This window comes from Balaenoptera borealis (assembly GCF_965194805.1).
Source record: "Balaenoptera borealis genome assembly, chromosome: 4".
Lineage (NCBI taxonomy): Eukaryota > Metazoa > Chordata > Mammalia > Artiodactyla > Balaenopteridae > Balaenoptera > Balaenoptera borealis.
In genome coordinates this window covers 11,223,319-11,243,417 of record NC_138861.1, presented here as the reverse complement: position 1 = coordinate 11,243,417, position 20,099 = coordinate 11,223,319, and the positions used below count along the sequence as shown (strand labels likewise).

The following is a 20,099-nucleotide window of genomic DNA, read 5'->3' as shown; positions in this document are numbered from 1 at the left end:
AAAAATGGCAAATATATTGAAATATGCTCAACAATGTTAGTCATTAGGAAAATGCAAAATAAAATCACAATTATATACAGTAATACACTTATTAAAATAGTAAAATAAACAAAATTGACAGTGCCAAGTGCTGGCAAGGTTGTGGAGCAATTAGAATTCTCCTACATTATTCATGGAAATAGCAAGTGATTGGCCTGTCCTTATAAAGTTAAAGCTGTACTTATCTTACAACCAAGCTATGCTACTGGTACATATTAACTCCAGAGAAATGAAAACATATGTGTACACAAAAACCTGTATGTGAATGTTTATAGCAGCTTTATTCAGAATCACCTCAAACTGAAAACAGCCAACATATCCTTCAGCTACTAAATGGGTAAACAAACTGTAGTACAGCCATACAACGGACTACTACTTGGTGATGAACAGGAATACATGCAACAAAATGGACGGATTTCAAACATATTATACTAAGTGAAAGAAGCCAGACTCAAAAGCTTACACACAGTGTATGATTTAATTTAAAAGATACTCTGGAAAAGATAAAAGGGTAAGGGAAGAAAACAGATCACTGGTTGCCAGTGGCTGGGAGTGGAGGTAGGGTTTGACTACAGAGTTACGTAAGAGAATTTTGGGGGGTGATGGAACTGTTCTTCATCTTGATTGTTGTGGTGATTGCGTGACTACACATCTGTCAGAATTCATAGACTGCACATCAAAAACAGTGAACTGAACTCTAGGTAAACCATACCATAAAAAAAAAACCTCTCCCCAATATTTTTACTTCTATTATTTTGTTTGCACAGGTCTCCTACATCATTATGTCTTTTTGTCTTTTTCTTTTTCTTAAAGACTTTGAGTTCAGAGAATCACGCACTTTCCTTGTTCTGATGGTTCTGATTACTCCTCCCCCAACCCCCGTGCTCTCTTCAAATAAAGGAAATCTCCATGTTTCTGTCTTCAGTTCTCTTCTTTTTCTCTAGCTACCTAATTCACTTCTTTGCCCTCAAATATCACCTCTGTGCAATAATTTCCACTTTTTAGCTACAAGCCCTCTTTTGGTTCCAGACCTACATTTGTAAATGACTTCTGGACATTTCCATAGGGATAAGAGATCTTTAAACTCATGTGTCACAGAATAAACTTCTCTTCCTGTGTACAACTGTACTTCCTCCTTAACCTTCCTATTTCCATTAATGGAATGACCAACTTCCCATCACTGATGCTTTATTTAAACTTTGGTGTTATTCTTTATTCTAAGAGTTTGTATTTTCAGTTAGCTGTTTTCTACTAAATATTTATTCACTTTTAACTAACATTCCTAGTTTCCATTTTGTTCCTTTCTCTATCACTATTTGAAGTCTTAATCTATTCAAGCCAGGGCTGCTGTAATAATTTTCTAACTGATCTGTGAATGAACTCAAAATAAATCTTAATAATGCACATACAAGGTGACATCATACTCCTCAAAAATTTTTAATTGTTACCAACAGGATGAATTTAAATGTATTATACTCAACACAGTGTGTAAATGGTTGAATAAATGCTCAGCCCAAAGCTACCTCTTCCATGAGATTTGCCCAAACATCCAGTTCTCAATAAGACACGAAACTCTTATGATAATGAACTCCTATAACATTCATTTAGTGCTTAGTATATGCTGTGGCATGTTTCTTTTCTTTCACATTCAAAACAGCTTTATAACAACATAGTGTTCAAAAGCACATGGAAAAAATTTTAAAACATAAAACATAACAACCAAATATCACATTACTCTATAGGTACATCTTCCACTGTCAACTTTTGTTACAACAAAATAACAAAGTTTCCATTATATCCCCAGTTGCCTGCAGAATTCACTATTTTTCCCACAGTTGAAGCCTATCCCACCATCTTATTTAATAATACTGCACTTGGCTCCCAACACACTCAGCACATCCCACAAAACTCTGCTTCTCTACCTTTCTCTGCTTTTTCTTTTATGCATAATATTTATCACCTTTTAACATACTATGTAATTTACATTTTTACTTACTTTTTTTTCCTCTATCCTTGCTAGAGTGTAAACTCCAAGAAGATAGAAATTTTTAAAAATGTTATGATGTATCCAAAGCATCTATAACAATACCTGGTTTTATTGGCACAATATTTGTGCTGATGCCTCTCGAATCTAAATATCCATGAAAATGTTTAAATTTAACACTTGCTTAGGATTATAAAGCCTAGAAAAGAGTTCTTAAAGGACTGTTGATTAACTATAAAAATTGATTTCCTTTTTTGTAAAAGTTAGATGTGTATTTTAATTCCTATATGACTCTGGCACAGTGACACACAATAACTTTCTTTCACTGATTTCTTTAGCTGTCCAAACACTGTGTAATAATTTTTCTGGTAATTTGTTCGAGAGGTGAAGAGACTTGAGTTTTCATTAATCCACAGTATCAACAAAGTGCCATGTGATATTTTCCCCTAAAACAATGATATTCAAAATAAACAGCTTTGAATAATTCAAATTAAATTTATAATAAAATACTTATTTCCATTCAGATCCGCTTTGAGGCTGTGTATAGTAAAACTGGCAATTACAACTTTTAGGGTATGTTTTTCAAATTTCATACGCAGTTAATATACGGCAGAGCTATTTTTTTATGCTGCAATTTTTTTGTCAAGATGCGAGTATCATGTCCACTCAAACTGCTGTGCCACATGGTCACAATCTGTGATTTAATAATCCCAGCACATTCTTTTTCATGTTTGATAATCAGTACAGCACAAAATAATACTATCATGTGCAATTTTGAACTTACAGTGTTGTCAGGGACTGGTGGAAAGACATCTATTCAGTGTATTTAATTACAGATCAGTTAATAATCAAATTTGGTGTCAAATCTTTGGTGTCAAAGAAGCAGTCTATTGTTGAGAAATAGCTCCTGTGATTCTTGTTAGAAAACGAATCCCAGCATATGCAGTGACTATGTAAATGGAACCTGGTATCCTGTCCCATTTCCTTTTTATTGTCAGACCATGTGTCATAAATTTTGGTTCAGATGTGAGTGTCAAATGCATGAGTTTCTGACTGTTCACCTTAGGTACCATGGTCACTTTATTGCAAGACATGAAGCAGGAAAGGATTGTCAATTTTGTCAGCATCCTCTCTTCAACTGTCATCCTTCCTTACAAAGGGGCATCCTCTGGAAAGCTAGGGGAGTCTTTTCTTCTCCCAGGGAAGAATGAACAAAAACTAGTTCATTTAATATTCTTTTCAATACTGATATGTTTTATTGACACAAACTGGGGAGGCTGTCCCCAGAAGACAGGTTTGCTAACCAACTCTGACACAAAGAATATCTTTAATATCATGAGCAGAAAAGAGTCAATATAACAGTCCTGAGACTGCTGCCATTAGGAAGGCCGACTTGCAAGGATTTTCCCTTGATCTATGCCTGGGAACTTGGCTTCTCTCTATTCTCTAACTATTTAAAAAGTGTCTTTTGCAGTGCCCTGACTCTTCGGACAAGCTATATGGTTTATGCTGAACGCCTACTTTCCTTTTAGAGTATGGAGTTTTTGGTATGTGCTCCACAGAGGGTGCCTATGTGACCAGCCCTATTATGGAGTGAATGTTTGTGTCCCCCACAAACTCATAGGTGGAATCCCTAACTCCCCAGGTGATGGTACTAGGAGGTGGGGCCTGTGGGAGGTATTTAGGTCATTTAGGTATTTAGGGTGGTGCCTTCATGAATAGGATTAGTGCCCTTTTAAAAGGGACCCCAGAGAACTCTCTCACTCCTTCCCTTTCTGCCATGTGAGAATAAAACAAGAAGTTGACAGTCTGCAATCCAGAAGAGGGCTCTCATCAGAACTTGACCATGCCGGCCTGATCTCAAAACTGTGAGAAGTGAATTTCTCTTGACTATAAGCCACCTTATCTATGGTACATTGTTATAGCAGTGTGAGCCCCAATAAAACCCTTGAGAGCTTAATATCTGAGGGTCTTCTCTGGGCGGAAAAATTACACACATGTGACTGCATTTTTTGGTGACTGGAAAACAGAACATATAGAAGTACACCCCCTCATGGGAAGGAGAGAGCATAAGAAAGCCTATGCATGGATTTCTCCAGACTCTGCCTGGGTCTTTCCCCTTGCTGATCCTATCATCTATTATTTCACTATAATAATCCTTAGCTGTGTGTATAACTAAATGCTGAATCCCATGAATGCTTCTAGCATAGCAAGCTTGTGTGTCATTTTGGATACCTTACAAAACACATTGTAAACTCAATTCAAGTAGCTATCCTTCAAAATTTAATTAGCTTATATTCAATATTTTGTATAGAAGTCAACTTATCCTGAGGTATATGTGAGAATGTTTATTTTTTATGATATGGAAAAGCATATAAAGAGCTGAAATACCTTGGAAAAAACTCTTATTAAAACTTTTGTGGATATTTTTTAGTGCTTGTCAGTACCCATGCATTTTTATACATTTAAGCCTTTATATTTTTAATCCTGTTCTTTTTGATTTATTATGTGGTAAGCATAAGCTCATTTATCAACATTTGCTGAGTTTAAAACACAGTGACATAAATTAAAGATGGAACAATGGAATACCATGAGCATTTAAATTATGTTGCTACATGGAAATAATTACATATCAAATATTAAGTGAAATTTTTAGAGAAAATAAAATATAAACATTGAATATAGCTGAGAAAATTGTATCATATAGTCATAACTACCTCAATAATACACTGTATGAAAGTTGATTTCTTTGATTCTCAAATTTTGTAAGGTAGATATGTTATTCTAATTTTATAAATGGGGAAAGTAAGTTTTAGAAAAATAAATGACTTTTACAAATAAACACATTGCTAGGCAGGACTTAAACTTTGTTTTCCTGATTCCAAGTTCAGTGCTTCTTAGTCATCACAACTGCCTCTATGCTGTGTCACAAAATTTAGAAATGGTTTTTAAAGTGATGTAAGACAGTAAAATATTCACTAGGTTCTTATTTTTTCTTTTAAATTGCTTATATTCACAGAAATGATAATTTAAAAAGTTGTATTTGGTATACTGCCAAATCTGTTACAGAATGTAGTCTTTCTTAAGAAGAGTAGTTAAAGTGACGTTGATGAATAAAAGAGGTTTATTAAGGAGAGTTAAATATACTTGGTAAATACTGGAGGAACGGTTAAAATAAAAAGTCGATGGTCTCACGAGCGGAGGGCGCATCCTCAGCCATGCTGCTGACATCGTTACAACAATTCAATTCAGGATTCAGCTCCTCTTGCAAGGCAAGCAGCCAAACCCGCTCTGCAGGAACAAATCTGCCAATTGCTCCACAAACAAATCTTCAAAGAGGAAATAAAATCCTCTTGGTGTCTACTGGACTATTGTTTAGAAACAAATCAAATATTTAGGGATTCAACCAGAACAGTTTATCAGCATTGGCCTGAGAGGAATCGTAATTAGCATAACTGAATGTGGGAATGGCTCAGAAGAAAGTGATATGGAAGGGAACTCTGAATGTTACCTCCTACTGCATCAGCTCAAACAAGATATGGTGTGGGGCTTCCCTGGTGGCGCAATGGTTGAGAATCCGCCTGCCAATGCAGGGGACATGGGTTCAAGCCCTGGTCCAGGAAGATCCCACATGCCGCGGAGCAACTAAGCCCGTGCACCACAACTACTGAGCCTGTGCTCTAGAGCCCACAAGCCACAACTACTGAACCCACGTGCCACAGCAACTGAAGCCTGTGCGCCTAGAGCCTGTGCTCTGCAACAAGAGAAGCCACCGCAATGAGAAGCCTGTGCACCTCAACAAAGAGTAGCCCCCGCTCGCCGCAATTAGAGAAAGCCCATGCGCAGCAACGAAGACCCAACGCAGCCAAAAATAAATAAGTTAAAATAAATTAAAAAAAAAAAAAGAAGATATGGTGAACAACTGATGCCAACTTTCAATGACAACTGCCCACTGGCCATTGACACAGAAAAGCTAAACTGAAAAGTATCCCTTTTACTTCCTTCTGGTCAATGCAGAAACAAGTGGTAATATTTGGATCCTCAAGAAAGCAAACTCCCTGGGAATATCAACTCTGGCCATATGGAATATTCAGATATGGCCAGACTCTGAGATAGATATGGTTCATCAAACACAAGCAGAAGGAAGAGGAAGGCAGGTGAATAGACTTCACAATCTACTTCAGTACAGTAGTTGAGCAGAGCCTTGAGTCCAACAGACCAGGAGTCAGGCTCCATCACTTACTAGTTGCATGACCTTAGGCAGGATACCTTAGTTCATCTCTCTGAGGGTTAGTTTACTCATCTTCAAAATAAGAATAATGATAGCTACCTCATAGATACTAAATGAAAGAACATATGTAGTAGAATTTGTACAGTGCCTGGGATGTAGTAAGTGTTAATAAATGGTATCCAATATTACGTCATTATAGTATTACTATTATTTGGCTTCAAAGGAGGTTATCAGTTATTAAAATTAAGATTAAACAGGAAGCGACTCACAGACATAGAAAACAAACTTATGGTTACCAAAGGGGAAAGGGGGAGGGAGGAGGGATAAATGAGGATTGGGATTAACATATACACACTATATAAAATAGACAAACAGCAAGGACCTACTGTATAGCACAGGGAACTATACTCAACATTTTGTAATAACCTATAAGGGAAAAGAATCTAAAAAAGAACATATATGTATAACCGTATAACTGAATCGCTGTGCTGTACACCTGAAACTAACACTATATTATAAATTGACTGTACTTCAATTTAAAAAAAGAAAAAAAATGATTAAATTTTATAAACTATGTTTCTGTGGTTTTTGTTTCTACAAACTGCATTTATTCTGCAAATGATAGTGGCTATAATCTGAATAATATTATGGTGAGATTTGTAGAATCGTGATAAATTACCTTCTGGTGTTAGGTAGGGGAGTAATGTGGCTAGACAGTATTTACAGTATCATAGAAAAGTCAGAGGAAACACAGCCAAATTTAACTAGTGTGTCGGTGTGTCTCACAGTTGGTATCAAAGGAAGTAGTTTATTTTGCAATTGGTTTATTCTTAGAGGAGAATTTAGCCTGAGTCCACTGGTTTTATTATCTTGCACAGACTTTACCTGCTCAGCTGTTCAGTGAATACCATCAGTTTTATGACCCATAGAAGCAGAGCCGGCTTAATGAGCACGCATACCTACGCATCCACTTGAAAGGGCCTCACACATTTTTGTTGCTGATTCTGTATACAGTGAATATCTGCCCCACATATGAAATTAGGCCAATATACCTGTATTGCCCTGACATCATTATGGGTTATCTTTACAAAGATAAAGAACTTCTAATTAATTATTAACTTGAGGCCTATAAAAATTCTACTTACAGTAAATAAAGGAACAAGAAACAATTATATCCAGGCATCATTAAAAAAAAAGAGAATCAGTACTAAGTTAATTATTAGCCCATTAAGCCCAATATTGAGTCAACTTGATATAAATATCTCAATGCAATTTTTATAAGCTCCTAACATGCATTCTTTATACTCTAAAGGTTTATTAGTTCTTATGTTCTACTGAGTCTCTTAACTCAATTAATTTTGAAGCTATTTAAATTTATACTTACTGGATAGATACGGGTATTTTTTGGTTTAAGGAAAAAAAAATGACACGTTTGCCTGGTGTATGATCACACATCCTGTGGAGTTTAACTGAAACTCATTTGCAGTGGCCAGAAGAGGACCAAGAATTAAAGTAGTATGAAGAAAGAACAACTCAATATTTTTCCTAAAATTATTATTGTAAGAACATCTTGTACTGAAATACTACTTTTCTCTTGGAAACATGTAAGCCTAAATAATTTGTTCTGTGATCCCACATGGTAAGATTAGTCCTCCTGGGTCAGGTTAATTTGGAAGGAGTCATAAATAAATAAAATAGTTTAAATTGTCAAGAGACAACTCAACTTTGTATTATTCTGTGATTTTTCATATTATCTGAACATTCAGAGATTAAACATGAAGGGTCATATTAAGCTAGGATAATATTACCCTTTTGTAATGAAAAAGCAATAAAATTCAAAATTCATCCAAATGAGTGTATATTTTAACAGCAGACTCATATGAGAGGTTCACTGTCATTTCTTTTAGTAAGAGTCCGTAGCTATTCTTTTCATTGTGGAAAGATTATTTAATATTACTCATATGCCAGACATCTTAATAAAACACTTCTTTCGTACAGAGAGACTATTAAGTAGTTTATATGCACTACACTAAATTCCTCTTTCTTCCCAAATGTATGCTTCTCTGGTGTTTACAACATCTGTCAATGGTACTTCTACCCTCTCATTTCCCAAATGCAAAACCTCAGTATATTCTAGATCTCTCCCCTCCCCAAGTGCTGTGTATTCAGGCTGCGAAAAGCTCATTTTTTTTACAGCAATCCAGCCTGCAACATATTTCTACTAGTGAGCTCAGAAAAATACCTATTGCAATCCCATCACATAAAAGGAAGAAGCTGAGACCCAGAGAGGTGAATTACTCAAGGCTACACAGAAACATACGGAAATAACTAGGACCAGAATCATGATTTGTTGTTCCTTAGACCATTAATTTTCCCACAATCTTTCTGTTTCTGTTGATATTACTTTCATGACGCTATTCATACCCATCTCCTCTGATTCAACTACCTCTTCCTAATATCTGGCTCCCATTGATCTTGCCAATAGTGTCCTAACTGGTATCTCTGATTTCTTCTTTGTGGTCATGCTACACACTACTGGTAGCTTCGTGCTTCTGAGACACAGTTCTCACCATACCCAATGCTCTGCTTGAAATTTTCAAAGACCACTCTTCACAAAATCATGTCTGCATGCCTTGAATGTATCTCCCCAAAATCTATATGTTGATATCGTAACTTCCAGAGTTGCTGATATTAGGAGGTGGGGCCTTTGGAGGTGCTTAGGAGATAAGGATGGAGCCCTCATGAATGGGATTAGTGTTCTTATAAAAGAGACGCCCCAGAGCTCCCTCACCCCTTCTGCCATGTGAGGACACAGCATGCAATTACTGGAACCAAGTGAACCAGGAAGAGGGCTCTCACCAGAATGTGACTATGTTGGCACCCTGATTTTGGACTTTCCAGTCTCTAAAACGTCGAGAAATAAATTTCTGTTGTTTCTAAGCTACCCAGTCTGTGGCGTTTTGTTAAAGCAGCCCAAAGGGACTAAGATACTTAGCTTGTCATTCAAGGCCTTCTGTGATCTGCCCAAACTGAATACCTGCTCACTGTACCTTCACTCAGCCAGACAGTCATTCAACAGATATTCACTGAGTTCCTATTGCATACTGACCCTTTGCCAGGTAACACCAAAAGGAATAGGATACAATCTGGTCTTACTCATCAGGGAGCTCATTGTCTAATAGCTTCCTTTAATTACACATGCAAAGAAAAATGTTCTACAAGGGCAAACTTGATTGTTTTATAGGGGTCTTGTCAGAAAAAAAGTTAAGAAACATGTAGAAAAATATTTACACTATAAACAGTTGTTTTGTATTGATGCCTACTTTAGGATAAAATCAGATTCAAATAATATATCAGGGATCTTTGAATTTCTTAACTATTTACTCAAGTTTAAGTAAGTGCTCTTTATATCTTATGCTCTTGCTAAACCATACAGACCTACTAAACACCACTTAAATAGGAAAAGAGATTAAAAGTTATTTTTTAACAATAGCTTACCAGGAAGTAGAATGCTGTCTGTGTTTCTTTGGGTCCGGCCCATCAGGACAGTGGTCACATTCACTGTTGGTTTCTTAAGTGTATTGGGTTTCTTCAGCAATGGTTTTATTTGCTTCTGTGACTTGACAATATTTGCAAGACTACCAGACAATGCTTGATTTATATACCGAGTTAAATTAGATAGGGCAATTTGAGTTTTCATTTCAATCACTGATTCCACAAATTCTGTCAGACCTTTCTGAAGAAGCTGAATATCTGGTAGGGAACCTTTTATCCTCTTGGGTATGGTAGCATTCAGTTCTGATATACTTGTAGAAGCATCATGACATATTGTTAAAGCTTCATAGAGAGTCTTGTTAAGTAAAGAGAAATTAATGGAAAGATGAATGGATTTTGCTTCCAGGGCTTTAAATCTGGAATTTAGTACCTGCAGTTGTAGAGCCTGGTCTCTCTCATTTGTAGCTACAAAGCCTTTTTTTAGTGAAACATAATAAGGTATGAGCGTCTTGGTCACTTTAGACTCAATGCCTTGCAACCGAGTTTCAAAATCTTTGGAAATTTTTGTGGCTGAGAGTATTTTTTCCTCCAAATGACTCATATTTTGCTGGTATTTTATCACTTGGGAACTGGTTTCATTGATCATTTGAGAAATCTTTTGAAAGTTGGACAGACTTAGTTTTCCATCTTTAGGAATATATGCAAGGGCCTTGGCAACTTGCAGAACAAAGTTATATCTCTGATTGTCATTGACCAAAATCTCAATAGACTCATTCAAACGTTGGAATTGAGAAATAAATGTCAAAATCGTTTCCATATTTTGGATACATTTGTGATGGACCTCAGGATTATACTTTGTTGTATTTAAAGTCTCTTTTAACATGTAGTTATCTTGAATGAAGTCAATGGCATTATTTATAATAGTTATTGTCTTATTTAGACCATCTTCCATTTCTAAGGCATGTTCATCGATGCGTCTGTCTAAGGAATCCCCACGACTCTGTACTTCATTTCTAAGTAAGTTGTATCTTTTTGTAAGTTCTTTGATTAGCAAATTTAGACTGTTAACAGCAGTAATCAAATTTTCCACTTTTTTCTTTGTAGCTACTACGTCTTTTGGTTGCTCATATGTCATTGTCTCCCTAAAGGGTGCTCCCTGCTCGAGCAAGGGTTGAAGAATCTCCATATCGTAAGTCAAATCATTTAGTTGCTCATTCATTTTATCCATCTTATTGTCCATTGGAAAGAGAACCTCAACCAATGTTTGGTTTAAAACTTGTAAATTCTCTTCTGTGTCCTTAATTTGAAATTTAAAATCATCTCTGCACTTGGATAACATGTCTTCACATTCCTCCCTGACAGATTCTTTCTCCATCTCCAAAGCAAGGGTGAGATTGTTAATCTTGCTGTCTTGGGTGTGCAAATCTTCGAACATACGCAGCAGCATCAAACCCTGCTTCTTTACAGTCTCATGTAGAGTAGACATGTATTCAGTGACGTTATCGCTAACTGATTCAGCGGCTGGAACACTCTTCTGATTTGATACTTGTTCCGTTGATAAAAGATGCTCCTGCACGTCCTTCATTTTAGAAAGGGTCTTGTTGAGGGATTCATAATACAGAATGCTCCTTGAGCGCTCCTGTTCTAGAGCACCTTCTAAATGAGTCTGCTTTGCTTCTAGTTCTTTAATAGGCTTCTCACATGCAAAAGTCATTTCTTGTCTTACATTCACAATGCGATTTTTTAGATCCAGTATATCAGTCGAAGTGGGCCTGTTTTCTTGCATTAAAACAGACTTTTGCTGGACTGCTACTGAAACCACGGTTTCATTAACTTGTCGAATTATCTGTCTGGTGTTTTCAAGGTCCTCCGAGAGAGTTGATACCGTCTTGAAGAGCTGCGCTATGGTCTCCTGCATGTCATTTTGAAAAATTTTAAATTGTTCTCTTACTATATCTTTCACCAGATCATTAATGCTTTTGGATTTTAGACCTGGAGAAAGAAATAAAAACAACAATAAATGATACATGATTTTAATAATGTAAACTTGAGATAGTTCTAAAAAGATAAAAGTTTGAGACTAAACATTAATGACATGAAATAATAAAAATATCTCTTGACTACATTTACTTATGAAATTTTAAAAAATTACTAGAGTTCATATAAGGTGGTCACCCTCTTAACTGATAAGTCTGAGGGAAAAAATCAGTTGCTGGGAACATGCTAGAATCATAGAACTAAGGTTCTCTGGACAAAGGCATAAAGGAACTACTACCGACTTCAGTTAATACAGCCTTGTATGCAATGATTCTAGCCTTAGTCTTGTATAAAAATAAATGGTTTGGGGCTTTCTGCCTTAGTAAATAATACCTGATGTTAGCTCATGACTGTTTATTAGGTTTCTAGTACAGTTGACCCTTGAACAATGCAGGGATTGGAGTGCCGACCCTCTGCACAGCTAAAACTCCACATATAATTTATAGCTGGCCCTCCATTATATCCAAGGTTCCTCTGAATCCACAGTTCCACATCCTTAGATTCAACCAACCGACTGTGGATTGTGTAGCGCTGTAGTATTTACCATTGAAAAAAGTCTGCTTATGTAAGTGGACCCAGGAGGTTCAAACCTATGTTGATCAAGGGTCAACTGTAATTAGGTTTCAGAACTGTGTTTCGAGCTTATAAAATTTAATATATTGACTGCAGAGAAGAAATTTAATGAGGTTCCCAGAGGAGGAACAATATGAAGTAATAATCACAAGATTCAACAATAGTTCATAATAACAATAAAATAAAAATAATGAGAGGTTTGAGGATCACAAAACTAAGTCAAATGACAGAAATTTAAGATCCACATTGACTCTCATAATATGACATTAATTTTTTAGGTGATTTTATTTATTTATTTTTAGTTTGATAATTCTTTTTTTAAATATTTCTATTGAAATATAGTTGATTTACAATATCATGACATTAATTCTTAACAAAAAGAGGAGAGGAAACTTGCCACTAATGAAGCACATACTAGTATCTCCCCTTTAGAAAGAATAGAATGATCACGAGCCAGAATTATGGATAGTTATAAACGTAGCATTAGAAAAAAAAAGGAAAAAGAAAAAAAGGGTCTTGAACTATTCAGAACTACTTAGAACAGGAAATAAATATTCAAACATGTAAAAACAAAGAAACAAACCTGTTACATACAAAAACAGAAAACGGGAAAAATAAAACATGCTTGAGGCATATTTATAGTACATGGCAATGAAACAGATATAAATGGAAGATATGTTCATTCAAACATGTAGCCAATGTACCCAATATCTGTAAGGTAAAATACAGGCAACATAATACAAAGCATTTTAATCAGGAAGGTCTATACAATGGGGCATTGTGAAGTAAATTATGGCTACTATGAAGTCTATTCAAGAAAGATGATTATAGGATAAAAATACATAGTCTCTACATGTCTCTATTTTGTAAGCAAGTTTTAAAAAGTATTTAAGTTGCTTGAGAGACCTACATAAAACATATTGTGAAAGAGCAGTTATACCAGATAGAATGATGTATTGCTTGAGGGTCTTGATACTAATTAATGTGGTACAAAGACAAAGCTGTGAATGGATAAATATTTCCTTGGAAATCCTAGATCTTAAAGATGCATGTTTTTAATTGATCTTTAGGGTCTAGGATTTCCAGAGTACAAAAATTTGTTTTACATTTCTAAACCTAGTAGAAACTGATATAAACTTAAAAGTCTAAAAACTATAAGTAAGTGAAAATCAACTTGTATGTAATAGAAAAAAATAATAAAAGCATGTGAAGTATGAAATAGTAATCAGTGACACACAACACCAAAGTACTAAGGAAAGGCTTAGAAAAGATTAAATAGCTGCAGTTAAGATAAATTATACTGAAACAGTCCTAACTTTTGCATTTACTAACATGAATAATCATACCAAGAAAGGTTTTAAAGTATTTTTATTTTCTAAATTTTACTTAGCATTTGACATGTCACTCATTTATACAACAAATCTTCGTTGAGCACATTCTAGATGCTACACAGAAAATGAAATGTGGAAAATTAGATTTCTTATACTTAAAATAGAATATATTAGCTTCACTGAGTGTAAGGCACTACTTAATAGCAAAGTTATTTTTATTGCACTTTCTACAGGATCATTTAGTCATTTCCTGTTAGTTAAAATTGTCTTTAATTCTCATGACAAAAACAACTAGATGAAACACAATAAAATAATTAAGGTTAGGAATCAGACTTCCCTAGGATTTATAACCTCATAATTTTGGCTTAAAATGTTTTCCAAGATTGACAAGGTAAAATAAAACTTAAGCGTAATTAAATTAATTAGTTAATTGTGGACAACAACAACAGATTTTAACTTCAGCAAGAGAAAAACTACATGACCTGAAAGTCAGAAAAAGAATGACAATAGGCGAAAACACTGTAACAGGTAAAATTTAGTACAGAATCGTGATCAAATTAATTAGGAAAAAAAGTAAACAATCGAAGTAAACATTAGAAGGTACTCTCATGCTTTAAAACTTCAGTGGAGGCTGGGTCCCTGCCCCAGGGCGGGGAGGGGGAGGGGAAGGGGGAGGGGGGAGGGGGAGGGGAGGGGGAGGGGGAGGAGGGGGAGGAGGGGGGAGGGGGAGGGGGAGGAGGAGGAGGAGGAGGAGGAGGAGGAGGAGGAGGAGGAGGAGGAGGAGGAGGAGGGTTTGGCTGAGCTGCAGCTGTCTGTCTGTTCGACACAGGCTCGGGCCCCACTGGGGAGACGGAGCCCCAGGACTGTTGAAGCCTGGAAGTCCCCGCCCCTCCCCCTCCCCCCTCCCCCCTCCCCCCTCTGCCGCTTTGTGGCATCCCCTACCCTTTCCCACTCTTATAATCTAGCCATGGCTAGCAGAAGCACAGCCAGGCCCAGTCGGCAGCCCCAGGCCAGCAAAATATGCCAGTTCAAACTGGTCCTGCTGGGTGAGTCTGCAGTGGGGAAGTCTAGCCTGGAATTACGTTTTGTCAAAGGGCAGTTCCACGAGTACCAGGAGAGCATCACTGGAGCGGCCTTCCTCACCCAGTCGGTTTGTCTAGATGACACAACAGTCAAGTCTGAGATCTGGGACACAGCGGGGCAGGAGCGATACCATATCTTGGCCACCGTGTACTACAGCGGTGCCCAAGCTGCAACTGTGGTTTATGACATTACTAATCAGGAAACCTTCGTCGGAGCAAAGACATGGGTAAAGGAACTACAGCGACAGGCCAGTCCTAGCATCGTTATTGCCCTGGCGGGGAATGAAGCCGACCTGGCCAACAAGCACGTGGCGGAGTACGAAGAGGCCCAGGCGTGTGCAGATGACAACAGCTTATTGTTTATGGAGACTTCAGCCAAGACAGCTAAGAACGTGAACCATCTCTTCCTGGCAATAGCTAAGAAGTTGCCGAAGAGTGAACCCCAGGATCCAGGGGGTGCAGCAGGCCGAAGCCGGGGGTGTGGATCTCCACGAGCAGTCCCAGCAGAACAAGAGCCAGTGTTGGAGCACCTGAGGGCGTGGCTAGCGGCAAACAAGTATGGAGCTAGCACGAGAGCCAGGAAATAACCTCCATCCCCACCGCTCAGCACACAGCCCCTACGGTAACAGCACACGGGGCCCTGGCTCCCAAGGGCTGCCTCTTGACCGCTCCGTCACGGCACTTTGTAACGCTTCAGCAACAACACCAGGCAGCTGTTGCCACTGGCCTCCTACCCCTGCTCTGGGGCTTGGGGGTCAGATCCCCCAGGACTTACCTTCCAAAACAAACTTTCTTCACTTTGTATTATAGGTGCAAGACAGTGACCTACTTCTCTTTCCTCCTCCTCCTCGTCCCCATTTTTTTCAGAAAACTTTTTTTTGTCTCCCACCCCTTCCCCTTCTGCTTTTGGTCAGTCTTTGTTCTTGATCCCCTTTTTCTTCCCCTCCCTGGGATGGAGAATGTGGTGAAACCAGGAACTGAGGAAGGAGGTTTCCAGTTCAGTCACATTAGGGGCTCTGGGGGAAAGTAAGCCTCAGAGCAGAGGGGAGTAAGGAAACATTTCCTTTTTGTTTTTATTTGGCTGGAGTTTCTCATATTTGAAAACACTGAGTTGGCCTTGTGGAAGGTGTTTCTAGGTAGAGGTGAGAAGGGGAAGGCAAGCTCTCCGGCACCAGGCTGGAGTCTTGTTGTTAGCTAACTGGGCAGAGGTGGAGATGCAGTGTCATCTGTGGCTCAGGAACTCGTCCAAGGCTTACCTTCCCCTCACCCAGCCTCTTAGGTAGCTTCTCCCCCACAGTGGGGGAGATTCTGGACCCCAGAGTCCTCCAAAGAATCTTCACTGGTTGCGTGCATCTTTGGCTCTACTGTGATCTAAATGGAGGGACCAGTTTCTGATACCCATCCTCTGACTTACACATATGCATTTTTTTCTCTCTGGCCCTCAGATGGCCTCAGCCCCAGACACTATATCCCCCCCTGCAGTTTGCACTTTAATTGATGGTAGTTCAGTTGTGATACTGTTTTATGGGGGTTGTGATTGATTTACCTGCCCTCTTAACTTTGTAATTAAGTGGAATCCGAGGTGTATGTGAGGTTTGGGGAGGGGCTGTAGAGAACAGTACCGGTGGCAGCTACTCAAGCCCAATCTCCCCTGCTAGCTTCCTCCAACTCTGATTCTTACTTCACCTATATTCTGGCCAGCATAACTCTTGGGTGTAGGTTTACCTTTCCTGGGGAATTAACCGAGCAACTGGAGAGCAGTCTCAGGCTAGCATAGGCCATTGTAGGGGAGTCAAGAGGAGTCAGCAAGAAGGAGGAGTTTTCTGTCCTTTCCCAGGGTTCCCATTCAATTTGATCCACCCATTACCACGTCTTTTCTACTTCCCTGTAAATAGGTATGATCTTTATTCCCACTGTACAGTCTGTTCTGCCCCCCGCCTCCCATCAGGCCCTATATCTTTTCTCCTTTGTTAGTATCTTCGGTTTGGTCCCTCCATGCTTAGCCCCCAAACCCATCCCCCATGCAACCAGTGGTTTAATCCGCGTACCACTAGGGGGGTAGCACCACAGAGGCCTACTTGTGGCCCCCTAGTATCATAACACCTGTTCCTGTGGACAGGGAACGGCGGGCACTGAGGGTCCCTCACAACTGTCTCACATCACCAGAGGACGCTGGTCCTTTCTAAATCTCTAGTCTCTCTTCACACCCCTCATCAGGTATTTTAAGATGTCTTTGGGAAGCCATCAAGGCAAGAGAGAACTCTAAATCCCTTCTTGTTCTAGCCCAGGGTTTTGAGGAAATTGGAGGAAATAAGATAGGAGAGGCCATAGTGACCTAGGATTGGAACCTTTCTGCCCTTTTGGCTTGCAGACTGCCTCCTGTCCCAGAGAAGCTGCGAAATCCATGAAGCTGAGATTCTGAAGGACCCAGCTTAGGTTCTTCCACTTACGCCTAAATTCCCTTCCTTTACCAGGGGCAGCCTTAGTTCCCGTGGCCCTGAAACACATACACATTTTCCCCTCCTTTTCCCAGCACCCACTAGCCCCCCAAAGCAGCTACTGCATCCTTACAAGTGGAAGAACTACGACAGCTCCCTTAAGTTTCTTAGAAATGAAGTTCTTTGTCTGTGTAGTTTTCCCCATGGAGCAGTAGTGAAGCTGTTTCATTGCCTTGGGGCTGGGAAACCATTTCTCCAGGCTTCTTCTCCCCTCCCTTGCCCCCCTTAGGAACAGGATTGGCCTTAGCTTCTGGGCCTATCTACTGCCTTCCTTTTACTTCCTATTAGCTCTTCTGCTTTCCTTTGAGCTCTGTTGGGCTTAGGGAATCTTAGTTTTTATTTCCCAGCTCTTCATTTTTTTCTTCTGATCATTTTTTTTTTTTAAGGGGGGGTATCTTTTTTCTTTTTTGGCTTCTAAGAAAGCATTTGCCTTTTTTCCCCTTTCTTCCTCTCCCAACATAACAATCGTGGTAATGGAATGCGACTGCTGATTTACCGATGTATTTAATGTAAGTAAAAAAGGAGAAAAAAAAAAAAAACTTCAATGGAAAACTACATTGGGCAAAGGGTAAAAATCACAGCAGTGTCTGAAAAGGAATCAAACAGATTATTAGCTTAAAAGCTTGTTTCAGGAAACCAAGCTTTTCAGATAATATTTCTATAATTTGTTACTAAAGAAACAACTGTGCAAGAATCTGATTTTGCAAAGATACATCAAAGTGCTTTATGTCAATATATGAGTGGGCACATCATTTGAACTCTGATTCTGTTTCATGTGACTCATGTGCTTCTACTTCCTAAACGATTTGATATTGTATTTGGTAACAACAGATATATTTGATATCCGACACCTGGGCATGTCCCTTCTGTGGTTGTGAATGCATGGCCTATTCGTAAGATTCAGATACTTCTTAAGGTGTTGGGGCATTTGATTTTGAACAGTTTCGCTGGCTACTAGCAGATGAAGCAGTGCTTCTCAACTTGGATGTAGAGTAAGCGAGAGAAGGGGACGTGGTTTTAGGAAAGCACAGTACCTTGGGGGTGAATTTAGTTTTTGTTTCCTGTATAAACATTCATTAACTACAAGCCATCTGGTTCTCATTAATTGACTGTGCTCAGTACATGATTAACGTGTCCTGTTGAAGAGGGAATACTGTTGTTGTCGTTGCTATGAGTGTGTATTTTTTCCCATGTCAGGGTCAGAATTTTTGTTAGTAGTTTCACAAAAAGCTGTTGACAGGCCTAATTCTCTCAGGTTATGATAACCAAATTTTGCTAAACAAATTGCATTACTACAGTTATAGTCAATTATGTACTCTTCCTATTTGACTTCTTTCTCATGCTCACTTCAGGGAAAATATATTCCTCTCTCATGCTTGCCATGGGTAAGTTTTAGCCATAGGGAGCATGCCAGAAATGTAGGACAGAGTCTTTCTTTCAGTTGGTTAATAGCACCAATAATTTACATGATTAAAAAAAATCATGATTGCTCTGTACTGGTAAATGATATGGAAATCACCCTTTTATTTCTTTTACCTGTGAACCACATAAAATAGAGAAAAAAATAACTTGTGAGTGATAGAAATGGGGTGTACAGTGAGTATGTTTTATGTATAAAACAAAGTGAAAGGGACCAATAATCCTGAGACTTGGGAACAAACAATAAGCCCAGTGAACTGAGATGCTCCTAGTAACCAAAATACTTGTCTAGAATATCTGTGCCCTTCCTGAAACCTCTGCCGAATTAACTCTTCCTGATCCATTATCAGTTGAGGTGGTTTTTCTTTGCAGAAACCTTCCCTGAAGTCTAAGACTGGATTTATTGAAACTATCAAGGGGTCCCACTGTATTGTACATAACTCTCCCATAGCAATTACTCACTATATATTCAGCATAAGTCTCTCTGTTAGGCAGAAAAATGCTGCCCCACCTAAGATGTTCACACCCTAATTCCCTTAACCTGTGAATATGTTACCTTCCATGGCACAAGGGCCTCGACATACGTGATTAAGGTTAAGAACCTTGAAATGAGGAGATTATCCTGGATTATCCAGATAGGTCCAATGTAATCATATGAGTCCTTAAAGAGGAAGAAGAAGGCAGAAGAGTGGGTCTGAGAGCTGCCATGAGGGCTCAACAAGGGCACAAGCCAAGAAATGCAGTGGCTTCCAGAAGCTGGGAAAAAGCCAGCTTACAGTCATCAAGAAAATGGAACCTCAGTCCTACAACCGCAAGAAAATGAATTCTGACAACTCAGATTAGCAGGAAATGGATCATCCTGTAGATCCTCCAGAAAGGAACACAGCCTGCTATTTTAAGAGCACAAAATTCAGGCAAAACTGACTCACATTTCTATGAATAACAACCTGATATGTTTTAGAATATATTTTATTGATTATATTCCATGAGCGAGATACTTTCTGGGATAATAATGCACTTTAGATGTATCCTCAATATCTTCATCAACATTAAGATAACCATGGATCTAGCTGTCCCTGATAATCATCCCTTAACCTCATCTTTATCTTGAGCTGCGAACCACAATGGAAGCAGATTAAGTATGGCTCATTTTAACTATAAAGGAATACAAGTTAGACTGTAACTAGGTACATAATGTCAATAAGTCAGATGAAATATTCAGTCAAAAAGTTGACTATATTAGTAAAAAATATTTAGATGCTTCGAGTTATTTCAGAAATAGAGGGATTTAAAAGTATCTTATTCAAAAAAAAACTTAGACTTCTCTATCACCCAATCTAAAGCAAAGATCCCAAAATGATGTGAGAAAAGATAAATGAGTCATTTGCTGTTTGTCTCAACTGAATGAAT

General features: G+C 38.4%; 1 protein-coding gene and 1 pseudogene across 2 annotated transcripts in view; one reads left to right on the top strand and one right to left on the bottom strand.

Annotated features, from left to right (window-relative positions):
* MMRN1 (multimerin 1) overlaps positions 1-20,099 on the bottom strand; it is an 80,894-nt gene that overhangs the window by 22,081 nt on the left and 38,714 nt on the right. Inside the window, exon 6 of the mRNA XM_082391620.1 lies at positions 9,753-11,741. Within this exon, the coding sequence (XP_082247746.1) occupies positions 9,753-11,741 (1,989 nt within the window). The remainder of the gene's footprint in view (positions 1-9,752; positions 11,742-20,099) is intronic.
* LOC309628601 (ras-related protein Rab-5B pseudogene) lies at positions 14,463-20,077 on the top strand (annotated as a pseudogene). Its single transcript has one exon. The product of its transcript is annotated as a ras-related protein Rab-5B pseudogene (transcript).